The sequence below is a fragment of the Ursus maritimus genome, unplaced genomic scaffold (assembly GCF_017311325.1).
Source record: "Ursus maritimus isolate PB19 unplaced genomic scaffold, ASM1731132v1 scaffold_18, whole genome shotgun sequence".
Lineage (NCBI taxonomy): Eukaryota > Metazoa > Chordata > Mammalia > Carnivora > Ursidae > Ursus > Ursus maritimus.
Genome location: NW_024424230.1, coordinates 21,403,011 through 21,418,114, shown reverse-complemented (window position 1 = coordinate 21,418,114; position 15,104 = coordinate 21,403,011). Strand labels below are relative to the sequence as shown.

At 35.3% G+C, this 15,104-nt stretch overlaps 1 protein-coding gene across 1 annotated transcript in view; it reads left to right on the top strand.

Annotated features, from left to right (window-relative positions):
* Positions 1–15,104, top strand: part of DCC (DCC netrin 1 receptor) — a 704,420-nt gene that overhangs the window by 126,990 nt on the left and 562,326 nt on the right. Inside the window, exons 4-5 of the mRNA XM_008693128.2 lie at positions 8,009–8,159; positions 9,594–9,730. Of these exons, the coding sequence (XP_008691350.1) occupies positions 8,009–8,159; positions 9,594–9,730 (288 nt within the window). The remainder of the gene's footprint in view (positions 1–8,008; positions 8,160–9,593; positions 9,731–15,104) is intronic.

The window sequence follows — 15,104 nt, the reverse complement described above, 5'->3', positions numbered from 1 at the left end:
AATTATTAACTTTATTAATTCTTAATCCTTAAGTTCATATATCTTTCAATATTCTGAATATCTAAAGAGGAAATACATATGAAGGACGTCTCAGTACATTAGTTTTTGATTTTTGCGATCATTTGAGTTTCAAGCTGAATTAGCTCCTTTTTTTTTTTTTTTATGAAACACCATTTTTACTTGAAAGGGCAATCAACAGAAAAACTGTAGCTATTCAGACTTGGGTACTAGTTAGACATTTTCTCAAAAATGAACAACGTGAGCCAGTCGGTTTAAGGAAAATAGTATCTGCTGCCAAGAATGAAATTCAAGATTTTAAGTTAAAATTAGAAATTTGGAAAACTTGTATCTGCCACTAGGAGCTTGATAGCATCACAACATTAAAAGACCTTTCTGAGGGGATTGGTGGTGATAGTAACAAATGGGATTTTTTTTTTTTTTAAGATTTTATTTATTTATTCGACAGAGGTAGAGACAGCCAGCGAGACAGGGAACACAGCAGGAGGAGTGGGAGAGGAAGAAGCAGGCTCATAGTGGAGGAGCCTGATGTGGGGCTCGATCCCAGAACGCCGGGATCACGCCCTGAGCCGAAGGCAGACGCTTAACCGCTGTGCCACCCAGGCGCCCCCAAATGGGATTTTTTTGATACCGTATAATGAAATGTGTCAACATTGAGAAGATCTGTCTAATTCCCTGTGCCATCCCAAATGACCACAGATCGATGGACCAGTATCATGCACGGGTAAAAAGATCTGTTCAAAATGCAGGATAGACCAACAGATTTTTATGTAACAGTGCAAAATGTTTATCAATATGGGGTCAGAGTCTGCATTCCAACTTACTTGCAAGAAACTACTTACTGGTGTAGTGTTAAAGGATAAAGTCTACAATTATTTGAAAAGGTTATTAAAATATACCTTACTTTTCCAATTATATATGTTTGACATCAGATTATTTTCATATAACTCAACCAAACCAACATATCAGAACAAAGTGAATGCAGAAACTAACACACCAGTCTAGTTATTCTCTATTAAACCACTCGTTAAAGAAATTTACAAAACTCAGGGCGCCTGGCTGCCTCAGTCAGTAGAACATGTGAGTCTTGATCATGGGGTTGTGAGTTCGAGCCCCATGTTGTGTGTAGAGATTGCTTAAAATTAAAATCTTTAAAAAAATTTGTAAAAGTATGAAGTACTACCCATCTTCTCAGTAATATTTTTATTTTGGAAATTGCAGTTTTAAAAAATACACATACTATGGTAAGTTATAAATAAAAATTTAATATTTTTAAAAATCTCTCAATTTTGAGTTTTAATATGTTAAATATTTATAGCTATAACCTACATAAACAAAAATTCTTCAGCGTCCTCAATAGTTTTTAAGAGTACGTTGGTTCCTGAACCCACACAGTTGTGAGATCCACTGTCTACATCATGAATCATTTTCCTAATGATTATAGATTAGTCCCCTCCAACTCAGATAACAGGTTAAGCTAAATAGGCTAAATTTTCCATTCAAAAAAGAAGGAAGGAAGGAAGGAAGGAAGGAAGGAAGGAAGGAAGGAAGGGGAGGAAGGAAAGGAAGGCAGGAAGGAAGGAGAGGGCAGGGAGGAAAGAAGGAGGGAAAGAAGGCAGGCAGGCAAGCAGGCAGGCAGGAAAGCATAAGCAAAGGCAGCATGTTGCCATAGGTGTTTTTACACTTGAAATACAATCTGTGTATGTCAGAAATCAGTATCCCTGTAAGGACTCATTTCCCTCTAGTTACATACTACCCTCTTGCTCTCTCAGATTAGCTCTTTTGCTACCAGGATGACAATGAGATCAGGTCAATGAGATCAGGTCAGATGGAAAATCATGCCAATACTCCCCACCCCCCAACAGGAAGAAGCTAAACGGGCTCTTAGTCTAAGCAAATCAGACTGCTTGTAATCAATTCAGAAAAACCGTTGCATATTTGTTTGCATTCACTTCCATGAGTATCATACAAAAGAGGTCTGCTTATTTTTTTTTTAGTTTTTAATAAAAAAAAAAGAGGAAAAAAATCCATTTTTGCTGGTTTGATTTTAAAGCTATTGCCAAATATGTTTTCTCATATCTACCATTGCGTTATCCTCTCATTTTTATTTTAAAACATACAGCACATACATAAAAGCATATGAAACGTATGTGCAGTTTAAAGAGTAAACATAAAATGGCCATTTGTATACCTATCACCCAGTTTATGAAAGAGAGTATTACAAACTGATATTTGATGCCATTTCCTGTGATGAAATCATACTCATTAAGTAACTGGAAAAAAATTGCCGTGTTCAGCCTATTAGCTGAACAATTTCATTTGGATATGAGTAGTCAATGCCCATATAGCAAGAACAAAAACTATTTTTATGAATATTTCCTAATGCCATCTTAGTCCCAGTAAAATCAATTTAGTCAACAGAAGTCATGACCTAAAATTTTGAGTTTATTCTTTCCAGGGCTTTTCCATCTGTACTATTTTAGAGCCTAGAGAGAAAACTTTCATCTGATCTTAAATACATGCTTTGTGTTTTAATCATTGACTCTTATAATTTCTTTGTTCCTTGTATATTGTTATCCACCTTGCAACACTAGAATTTAAAAAACACTCTACTCTAAAAATAATATGTTTCTTAAAAAAAACTTTGAAAATGGAGAAAAATCCTAAGATGTAAATAAAATCCACTCATGATTCTGTCACACAAAGATAAGCTTGGCCATTGTATCTCCATCCTCCCTCTTTTAAAACATAAATCTACTTTCTTGATACTCCTCTTTAAAAAAAAAATCACATTTTAGGGAAGAAAAATAAGGCAAATATCTATTGCTACATAAAAAAAAAAAAAACACTCCAAAATTTAGTGAATTGAAATAATTTATGATCTCTTATAATCCTGCAATGTATCTCAGCAATTCCTCTCCTGGTTTCACTTTGGCACCCTTGTGTACATTTGGCTGAAGTGGAAGGTTCAAGATGGCCACAATCACATGTCTGTCAGTTGGTGGTGGTTTTTGGTGTGGGGGACTCCATTATTTTCCATGTGTCTTCTTCAGGTAGCTAGACTAAGATGCTAGTCTCAGAAAGAGTCATGGCAGAAGCTGTAAAACCTCTTGAGGTCTTGGCTCCAGAGCTCATACGGTGGGTATGATGCCCACCATAATCTATTGGTCAAAGCACAACACAGGACCAGGCCAGATTTGAATCATAGGGAACTAGACACTCCATTCTGGATTGGAGGAACTCACACAATTTGTGATCATATTTAATCCATCACAACATTGTGAAACATATGAACTACTTACTATTAAAGAACATTTCTATTAGCTTTTTGGGGAATTTCCATAATCTTAGAATTTATGAGGTTATATATTTATAGATAATTATCTTTGGAGAAATAAAACCGAATTTCTGTAGCAACAGCTGACATTTTTATACCTATCATCAGGTCACAAACACCAATGCCTCCAATGAAGCTACAAAGATAATAAACATAACTGAAATGGGCCAGGCAGAGATTGAAGTCATCTGGAATATATATTTTCTGTCTAAAAAAGTAATAGCAGATGGTTACTCAGTGGCAATATGAGCCCAGTGATGCCTGAACTACTGATATTTTAAGATAAAGATAAAATCCCAATGAGTTAACGTTATTTTGTGTATCTTCATAAATTGATTTAGAAGTTTTTATGGAAAGACAGGAGACCTAGAATAGTGAGAACAATACTGAAGAAGAAAGTCAGAGGATGCATACTGCCTGATATCAAAACTCATTATAAAGCTACTACAGTCAAGATGGTGTGATATTGGCAAAATAATAGGCACACAGATCAATGGAACAAAATAGAACGCCCAGAAACAGACCCACACAAATGGTCAACTGATCTTTCACAAAGGAACAAGATCAAGTCAATGGAGAAAGGATAGTCTTTTCAACAAATGGTGCTGGAACAATTGGACAGTCTTATGAAAAAAACAAAACAAAACAGGGGCGCCTGGGTGGCTCAGTCATTAAGCATCTGCCTTCAGCTCAGGGCATGATCCTGGCATTCTGGGATCGAGCCCCACATCAGGCTCCTCCGCTGGGAGCCTGCTTCTTCCTCTTCCACTTCCCCTGCTTGTGTTCCCTCTCTCGCTGGCTGTCTCTCTCTGTCAAATAAATAAAATCTTTAAAACAAACAAACAAACAAACAAACAAACCCCTAGTCAGAGACCTTATACCTTTTTCTAAAAAAAAGTAATTCAAAATGGATCATAGACCTAAATGTAAAACATAAAACTATAAAAACTACTAGACAATAACAGGAGAAAATGTAGGTGATCTTGGGTTTGACAATGAATTTTTAGACTTACAAAATAGTCTAAAATAGACTATTTTACAAAATAGAAAGGAAAAATTGGTAAGTTGTGATAGTGATAATTTCTGCTTGGCAAAAGACAATGTTAAGAGAAAGTAAAAACACGCCACAGACAGAAAGTATTTGCAAAACACACATCTGATAGAGGACTTGTATCCAAAATATACAAGCACCAGAAACTCAATGATAAGAAAACAAACAAATTAATTTAAAAAATAGACAAATATCTGAACACACACCTTATTGAAAAGGATCTAAAAGATGGAAACCAAACATATGAAATATGCTCAAGAGTATATGTCATTGGATAATTGCAAGTTAGAGCAATTATAATGCTAGACACCTATTAAAGTGGCTAATATCCAAACAGTGGCCATACTAAATGCTTAGGAGGATGAGAAGTAACAGGACATTCATTGTTCTTGGGATTGCAAAATTGCAGAGGAACTTTGGAAGACAGTTTGGGAGTTTCTTACAAAGGTAAATAGTTTCACTGTACATTATAGCAATCACTTTTTACTTACCCAATTGAGTTGAAAAGTTATGACCAGACAAAAATCTGCACATGGACATTTATAGCAGATTTGTTCATAATTACCAAGTGATCAAGGTATCCTTCATAGGTGAATAGATAAACAAACTATGGTATACCCATATAAGGGAATACTATCCAGCAAGAAGAGCAAATGAACAACCGAACCCCCCAAAGATATAGAGGGACCCTAAATGCATATTACGAAGTGAGATAAATCAGTTATCAGAAGACTATATTCTGTATAATTCCAACTATAGGAAAAGGTACAACTATAGAAATAGCAGAGAAACCAGTAATTTTCTGGGGTTTGAGTTAGGCGTGATGGGGGTGTGAAGAATAGGTAAAGCTTAGGGGATTTTAAGGGTGGTGAAACTATATGATACTACAATGCTGAGCACATGACATTATGCATTTTTCAAAACCCATGCAACTGTACAACACAAAGAGTGAACCTAATGTATACTATTGACTTTATAATAATGTATCAATATCAATTAATTGTAACAAATGTACCACCCTGGAGTAAGTTGTTAGTCATAGGGGAAACAATGTCAAGGGATGGGGAACTGGTATATGGAAACTCCATACTCTTCAATTTTTTAGTAAATTAAAATTAAAAAATAACAAGCACAAACAATCTGTTGATTTTGTTTTCTAATAAAATAAAATATAGTTTGAGTTGAATTATTGGCTCTTTTATGGATAAGAGGTAAATTTCCTTTTAGACATAAGATCAAAATAAGTAGATCTTACTTGATGTTGTGGATAGTAGTATTAGAGTGTGTGTGTGTGTGTGTGTGTGTGTGTGTGTGTGTGTGTGTGTGTGTAGAATAGTATAGTAGCATATTATGCAATATATGCCGTTGGAACATTTCTGCTGAGGAAGAGGTGATGGAAGTAAAGCATTCAAATAGATAAGACTTCGTTATGAAGATAGCTATTTATAAATGTACATTTTGGAAATTGTCCATTTCAGGAAATTTATTGTTAAGTAACATTATCCTTCAAACCATTCTCATTTGATTTGAAAAGTCACTTTCAAAAAGGGAAATGACACATACCACCAGCACCTTTTTAAGCTTTTGAGACTTTTTTTCCTACAATATTGGCTTAATAAGTATTAACACATTTCAAAAATTCTTTCAATATTTTCATTGTGAAGAGTATTTATTTTTGTTGCTGTAACAACCAGAAAGAGATGCGAGAAAACCGAAAAAGTGTGTATTTGTCTTTCTCCACACGGACTACTTTAGATGACAGTTACCATTCTAACCATTAACTGGAGAGTTGGTATTCTTTTATTAACCTAAGCTCAAGCTGTGTGGAGTTGGGTCAGGCCAAGGAAGATTAACAGCAGTGTTAAAATGTGTCCCAGATCTCCTACCTCACTTCCTCTCTGCTCCTCTATGCCTCACACTATGACACACTTGGGTTTAATTTTCCTTGGCAATTCTCCATCCACCCCAATGCTAGTTTTTAAGATTTCATGGCCTCATTTTCTCTGCTTCAAGATTGTGCTTTGCGTTTGAAAAATGGCAGATTACGTGTTAATTCCATAATGCATTAAGTTGAAAATAGCCAAATCAAACTTCCATAGAGGGATGCAGATTTTAATAGGGATGTGGAAATATAGCATCTTAATCTTAAATGAACTTTGAGTGATAGAAGTTTAGTCAGCAAGCAGGTCAGAGGACAACACCATGGCTGGGATATCCTAACCCTAGACTGCTATTGGTGTGTCCCAGGCTTTAGGAGTGATATATATGTGGTAGGTGGAAGAGGAGCTCTTAACTCTCATTGAGTTTTCTCTTGACTATGTTGAACCAGGATTTTGTAATTTTTTTTTTTTTTTTTTTTTTTTTTTTTTTTTTTTTTTTTTGCTTGTTCCACCTGATACAATTTTAGCAACTTTGGAACAAATAAGTTCTAAGGTGAATGGAATGAGTCTTTAGGTTGAAAAGACACTGTTTCAGTTACCTGCTAGTAAAAATGAATAATGTTGGGGTGCCTGGGTAGCTCAGCAGGTTAAGCATCCAACTCTTGATTTCAGCTCAGGTCATGATCTCAGGATCGTGAGATGGAGCCCATGTTGGGCTCTGCACTGAGCATGAAGGCTGCTTGGGATTCTCTCTCTTTCTCACCCCCCAGTCCCACTCACTTGCTCTCTCTTCTTCTGTGAAACAAACAAACAAACAAACAAACAAATAAATAAGTTAAATGAATAATGTGGGTTATATAGAGCTAGAAAATGCATTGGGTGAGGTAGGAGGATACAGGAGCTCTTCATCTGCAGAGTCTGGGCTCTAGGGACAAACTCTTTGGAATGTTGTTAAAAATTAAAAAATGAAGAGAAGGCTTAGAAACAGCCTAACTTAATGTATACAAAACAAAATTTAATGTAAGGTCTATTTGGAAGACAGCAGATATTTTTTTTTCAGTACCTTCTACATTCTTTTTTTTTTAAATACTAATTTTTTATTATATTATGTTAGTCACCATACAGTCCATCCCTAGTTTTTGATGTAAAGTTCCATGATTCATTATTTGCATATAACACTCAATGCTCCATGCAATATGTGCCCTCCTTAATACTCATCACCATCCCCCTCCCCTCTGAAGTACCTTCTACATTCTACCTTCTCAAGACTTGCATGTTATTTAACACAGTTGTAACAGCCACAGAAGCAAGAGACCAAGCAGAAGGAAGTGACATAGATATTAGTGGCAGACAAATTGAACATATCAGAAAGTTACAGGAGATCATGTTTAGAAAAATTATTGATCATATTGTCTTGTTCTCTAATGAGAAGTTCACAAGTCCTGCAGCCCACATGAGTGACTTGTCACCTCAAGCTTCTGCCTTTTGCCTTATACCATGATGTCATCAACAGCTAAGAATATTCTATCATGGCCCTGGAAACTAGGGATGGAGAAACCTTTTAAGAGTCTAGTTGATACGTTTCACTGGTAACTTCACAGTTTTTCTTTCCTTCTTCTCTATTAGAGTGTCTTATTAGGAAAAAAAAATGGTTCAATCTACATCATTTATCTTTACGGTGTTTTTCATAAAAGATGTTGATCCTGTGTTTTCTTTCCATAGACCCAGGACTGCATAGACAGCTATATTTTCTGCAAAGACCATCCAATGTGGTAGCCATTGAAGGAAAAGACGCCATCCTGGAGTGTTGTGTTTCTGGCTATCCTCCCCCGAGTTTTACCTGGTTACGAGGAGAGGAAGGCATCCAACCCAGGTATCACAAACTGAAGACTTCCGTGAAGTATATGTCACTGTTTCTCTTTCTCTAATTTGATATAGGTACTGAGAAATACTAGAGTTTTTGATGATAAGTGATTTTTCCCCTGCATTCCTTGACATTATACAGTATGTGAAAGACATTTACTCAATGGAATAAAGAGATGGGGAACAGAGTCAAATCTACGAGATCAATTCAGAAAAGAAATTTAGAAAACCAGTGCTGCTGTTGAAAACGCCTTGTCCAAAAACTATTCCGCAAAGATACTTTGGAGGATCTCATCCTAAGGAAGTGGTATAGAGAGTGAAATATTTATCAAGAAATTAAAGTTTTCTTTTTAATTTTTTTAAAGATTTTATTTATTTCTTTGATAGAGAGAACACAGGTAGACAGAGCGGCAGGCAGAGGGAGAGGGAGAAGCAGGCTTGCCACTGAGCAGAGAGTTCAACGTGGGGCTCGATTCCAGGACCCTGGGATCATGACCTGAAACGAAGGCAGACGCTTAACTGGCTGAGTCACCCTGGCACCCCAAGAAATTAATGTTTTCTGAATTGAAATATATAGCATGTCATTATAGGGTCTCTGCAACTTTTTTCAGCTCCAGTTATACCTTTCACAATCCAGATGTAACAATTATTTAAGATAAGGCAAAAGGAAACCATGGCTGGCTTTGAATTATTAGACGTTCATATTAAAGCATAGTTAGAAAGTAAACTCTTAATAGAATGGAACACTTAGCCCGGAATGTTTTGATTAAATGGATTTCACTTAAGAAATTAATTTCATTGATTTGGAGGTCTGGTGTGCTCCTTTTTAGCATATCCGTTTTCTATGATGAGATAGGTTCATGGACAATAACTTCAATCTTTAAATTTCATCTCCCCTTTATATTTATATAACAACACTGTATGCTATGGTGTCACTCTACTTCTTAGAATATTAAAGCATGTGAGAAATCTGGTTGCAGCTTTAGCATGTCAAAACATGTTTTCTGAATGTAGCCAGACTTTCTTGGTACAGTATGAAAAGTGGGGCTGTACCACCGTTATTAAATCAGATGTCAGGACACAAGACATTGACTTCCACTGTGGGGAATCACTTTCTCTGGAGCTTGTGGTCCTCATATCCAAAATGAGAAAATTACACCAGATTATCTGTAAGCTTCTTTTCAGTACTAATCTTGGTTCCAGGTTTAATCTATTTAATTTCTTTGATGACTGCACATAGCCTTCCAGTGGGAGCGGTTTATCTTGAATGAATTTTTGATCAATAAATGTGATGTTACCAAGGTCCCCCAAATAGAGTTTCTTTCTAATTTTATAATTTGGTCTCTTGTGGAGTTTATTTAAACCTCCGAGTACCTTGCCTGGTATACACATAGATATCTGCACATTAATCTACTCTCTAATTTTATATGCCTGTGTCTTACAGGTCCAAAAAGTATTCCTTATTGGGTGGAAGCAACTTGCTTATCTCCAATGTGACAGATGATGATAGTGGAACTTACACCTGTGTTGTTACATATAAAAATGAGAATATTAGTGCCTCTGCAGAGCTCTCAGTCTTGGGTAAGTCAATGTCTCGAGATTAGTTTACACTGTCCTTTTCAAAATACATCACCGTGACACTTTAAATGCTTATCCCCGAATTGCCTCCTGCGTTTATTAGTATGAAATTGCAAAGTCCCAATATTACGTACATGTCCTTACTCTACTTTGATTAATTGCATAGGGGTTAAAAGCAGTGTTTGAATACTTGTTTGTTGACTAAATTCTAGATGCAGCACTCTTTAGTCTAATTATTCCAATGATACAACTGAAACTTTTGAAAAATTATTATTTAGCAAATGTGTTAAACAGCAAATGAGTTAAACAACAAATGAGAGATTCCTGAATATCTTATCTGGGGAAAATAAATGAAGGAGTGAATGAAAGAAATTGTATAAACAATATGTGCTTGAGTAGAAAAGTCTGGTATCATTTGAGAGATGATGACAGGTTTCCTGATATTAAATTCAAATGTCTTGGTAAGATTGTTTTGTTAATATGGAAATACTGTAGATGTTATGTTGAAGGTGAACCAATAAAATCAAATATATCTAAGGAAAACACCATAGAAAGAATCTAATTTTAAAAAGTTAAGGGCACGGATGGTACATATTATTCAGAAAGGTAGGGTCACCGCCTATCATTGTAAATTAATAATTGTTATGTGGTAGTTACTCAAGTAGATATTTTATCATCTACCCCAGATTTTTTTTTTTTTAGTCAGTTTCATTTGAATCATGTAATTTGGAGAAAGTGCTTTACCATTTGAATTCCAATTGCTTTTTCCTGTAACAGCAACAACAACAACAAAAAATTGTTTACCAGTCTTTGGATTTTTCCCTCTGGAATAAATCATTTTACCTTGTAAAGAGTACAGGAAAAATCATAGGCTCTTTAAAAGTTATTCAGTAGAAATGGAAAGGTATGGTATGCTGATTATATCTGCTAACCTGTACCATAATAGTATTATGCTATCCATTTTACTTTTTGGCTTTCAAGTTTATTCAGAAAATGCTTTCATCTTCAGATAAGGTAATAATGTATGTGATGGGTGAGACAATGGAGTTGTTTGTTCTTTGATCAAACCATAAATATTAAACTAAGAATAGGCAAAGGATTTTAATTCTTTGGTTTTAGAGGTAGCGTTATTCTAACTAAAATAGCTTGTCTTTAAAATGAGAGCAATTTAACATAGTCATTTTATATGGAAGTTTTTGTTGAAACAAAGAACTTTTACATTTGTAACATCAAAGTACAGCAACATAGAATGACTATATAGAAATTATTTTGTAATGTATACTACTGATCATAAGGCAAATGCAGTTATAGAATTACCTAGAATTTATAGTGATCATGGGTAAACTTCTAATTGCAAATATGTGAGATCAAATGTACATCAAATTAATACACAATATTTGGACATGTGATGCATCATTGAGATCTAAGCCAATTGTATACCATTATGATTTCTAAGTAACTTAGCCGAGAAATATATGTAGGAATATACATATATGCACACATATTTACATCCATAGCATCTTCTTCTGTATGTTCCTGTACTCATGTGTATGTTCTCCAGCTCTTTATTGTTGAGCATTATTTTGTTTCCAAGTTCTATTTAAAAAGCACACACAAAGAACAAAAACACTGAGATGATCATTCTGTATCTTTGTCATTTATTTGCTTATATGCTACGGAAAAATATCACAGCAACGTTTATACTCACACCAGCAGTGCCAGAGCTGCCTGTTTCCAAAAGAATGCATTTCTCTCAGGGTGCCTAGGGGGCTCAGTGGGTTAAGCATCTGCTTTTGGCTCAGGTCATGATCCCAGGGTCTTGGGATCCAGCCCTGCATTGGGCTCCCTGCTCAGCGGGGAGTCTGCTTCTCCCTCTGCCTCTCCCTCTCTTTCTGCCTCTCCCCTCTGCTTGTGTTCTCTCTCTCTTAAATAAATGAGTAATAAAAAAAAATACATTTCTTTTCTACCAATATTCACCTAACAGTTTTATAAAATGGACTCTCTTTGTTCTAATTTTCACTCTTATTTAATTTAGATTTATTTTTATAGTCTTACTGGACATTTGCATTTTATATTTTGTGAGTTAGCTATCAATCTTTTTGACCTTTATACATTTATTAAAATATTCATCTTTATTTGGTTGATTTGCAGGAACTCTTAATATAGGAAGAAAAGTAACTGTTCTATATATGCTCTGTGTGTATGTATTTTGTCGTTTCTGTTTTTTTTATTTTTATTTTACATTTTGCATAGGGTACCAAGTATTTTTCTATACAGCTCCTGGCTTTGCTGCTGTTAGACTCACATTTTTATTATAAACTAATCACCTTATTTCCAAGTATTTCATTATAGATTACACATTGAATGTGTAAATTAGAAGAATTATTCATTTAAAAAATAGAGTTGTGTTTATGTCTTGTGTAATTCTCTTGGTAACTGGGTATACATTTTAAAGATCTTCCACATACGTAGTATGATCTGTAACTATTATAAAAGGCATGATTTCATTCAGGAAATGATCATAATATTGTTTTACTATTCTACCCAGGCTTTAAAATGAATGTTGATATAATAAAATCTTTGATATAGTCTTTGACTATTCTAATGTAAAGTTAAGCTCATCCTGTAAGACTGAGTTTATATGGAAAATGTAATTTATTACTTTTACTTAAAAGATGGCAATGGGGAGGCACCTGGGTGGCTCAGTTGGTTAAGTGTCTGCCTTCTGTTCAGGTCATGATCCCAGGGTCCTGGGATCGAGCCCCACATTGGGCTCCCCGCTCAGCAAGGAACCTGCTTCTCCCTCTGCCTCTGCCTGTTGCTCCCCTTACTTGTGTTCTTTCTCTCTCTGTCAAATAAATAAATAAAATCTTAAAAAAACAAAAACAAAAAAAGAGATGGGGGTGGGGAGCCTGGGTGGCTCAGTTGGTTATACTTCTGCCTTTGGCTCAGGTCATTATCTCAGGGTTCTGGGATAGAGCCCCACGTTGCGTAGGGCTCTCTGCTCAATGGGGAATCTGCTTGTCCCTCTGCCCCTCCCCCGCACTTGTGAGTTCTCTCTCTCAAATAAATAAATAAACAAACAAACAAATAAATAAAATCTTAAAAAGATGGGGAGAAAAGAACTTTATTATCAGTGTTATTCAAATACTTTTCATCAGTTTTAAAAATTCAACCTTAATATAATTCTTCAAAAGATAAAATCCCACAAGAAATCCAAGCTTGTGCTTTTAAGTTTTAAGTATGCATTTTATCAGACTTTTGTTTTGCCTTTCAAATCATGGTCCTTTCTTGCACTTAGACTGCCTTTGAATGTGAGCCTACATGAACTAACAGATTTTTCAAGTATGATACCATTTTATATACAACAAGAGAAATTCTGTGGTCTTCCTCAAGACTTTCAGAATTAGTAAACATTAAATATAAATTAAAGCATTTACACTATAAAATGAATATTGAAAGTTCCATAATAATTAAACTTCTTGGGGAGATCTGTAATCGATGAGATTAAGGACAACTTGTCTAACCTACATGAAATATAATAAATACATAGGTGTGTTCTTAATTGTAACCATGTATGTTAATGTTTCTGATCTATTAGAATATTCATCAATATAGTACTGGTGGATGTATTTTGGCTACATGTACTGCACTAGGTTCTGGGAAGGCTACAAAAGGTTTGAATATGGGCTTGTAGTATAATTATAAATTCACACAATCAATTGCCCTAATCAATTGCTTGCCTTCGGAGTAGGTTTTTTTTTTTTCTCTGTTTTAAGTGTTAACATGAACTCTGTGAAGATATGAAGAGTTGATAGTCTTTGCTCTCATGAAAGTCAGAACCTAAAGAAGAGATGGCAGGAGGAAGTGCTGAAAAGGGGGTTGCAGAGGGAGGTTTTCTGAATGCTGTTGCCAGCTTACATTCTGTTTAAATCACTAGCGCCATGATTTTTTTTAACTCTTTTTTTTTCTTAAGAACTAAAGAATCGTTTTCTGTCCATTATTATTTTCCAAATAACAGCTTTTTGACTCAAGAATTATAATTACCCTTAATAAACAGGAGATTTGCCACTGCCTTAGGTCTAGATGTGATGTCTGAATCAATACAGAAACGCATACTTTATTTTTATTTTTTTAATGTTTTTTAAGATTTTATTAATTTGTCAGAAAGAGAGCACACAGCAGGGGTAGAGGCAGGCAGAGTATGAAGCAGGTTCCTCGCTGAGCAAGGAACCCAATGTGGGACTGAATCCGAGGACCCTGGGACCATGACCTGAGCCGAAGACAGATGTTTAACCAACTGATCCACCCAGGTGTCCCAAAATGCATACTTTAAAAAAAAATATTTGATCTTTAACCAAGGAAGTGCCCAGCCTTGGACAAACTCTGTGCATTGCCCATGCACACACTGGAGATAGGTGGAAAGTTCACTCTTGAGGAGAAGCCATTAGGTCTAACATTGATGACAAAATGAAAACAGTTTAGAACCTTTAGATTCTAGAATGCTTTTAAAAGCAATCTGCAGCAATATAAGCAAGATACTATTAAAAGTTTACTTTAGTGTGTAGGTTTTCTCTCATTTCTAGAGAAATGTTGGCTAGAATTGATACAATCTGGCTTTTTAGACACAAATGAGTCTGCTAGGTCAGTCCTTGGCACATAATTGAAAACCTGTAACCAAATCTAAGAGTTCTCCGTATCTTTCCCCCGGCTCCCATGAGTAGCATACTTCACTTCACGTGGTGTACGAGTTTATATTTCTCCCAAGAAAACACCTCTAAAGAAAGTCCTTTGAGGCAGGTGTTTTGCCCATCTGAGACTTCTCCTTAAGGGACAGGGATCCATGGGTCACCCTCTTGCAATGTGTTCAGAATGGCTCTCTACTGACCTAGAGCATGTCTACCTCACACAGATATGTTCTTTAAGCCCAATGGCAGTGGATTCAGAATATTAAATTCTATTTTAATGTCTATAATATAGATACATTCATATATATGTACATGCATATACATACCATATACATGTATAACATACATATATTTCCTATTTCTAAGAAAATTTCTCTTCATAATCCCTTCCCATATTCTTTTAAATGCATATGGTTGCCTCAACCATTACATAATGTACTGATTCTGCAAATAGATAATAGATCAATCTATTCAGGAAGTTTTAGAAAAATCACCTTAAAAGCAAGTTAAGAAGATAGCAGATAAAGATATATAGAAGAAGTTAAAAACCCCCGTTAAAAACTATCATTTTGTAATGTAGTGAGACAGGAAAGTCCCATCAGTAGCTCGCTTTCTTCTCAAGATGCTTAATAATAATAAAAAAGATGGCTGGGTATGTAGTGAGCTAATCAAGTATGGTTTCTAGGCCG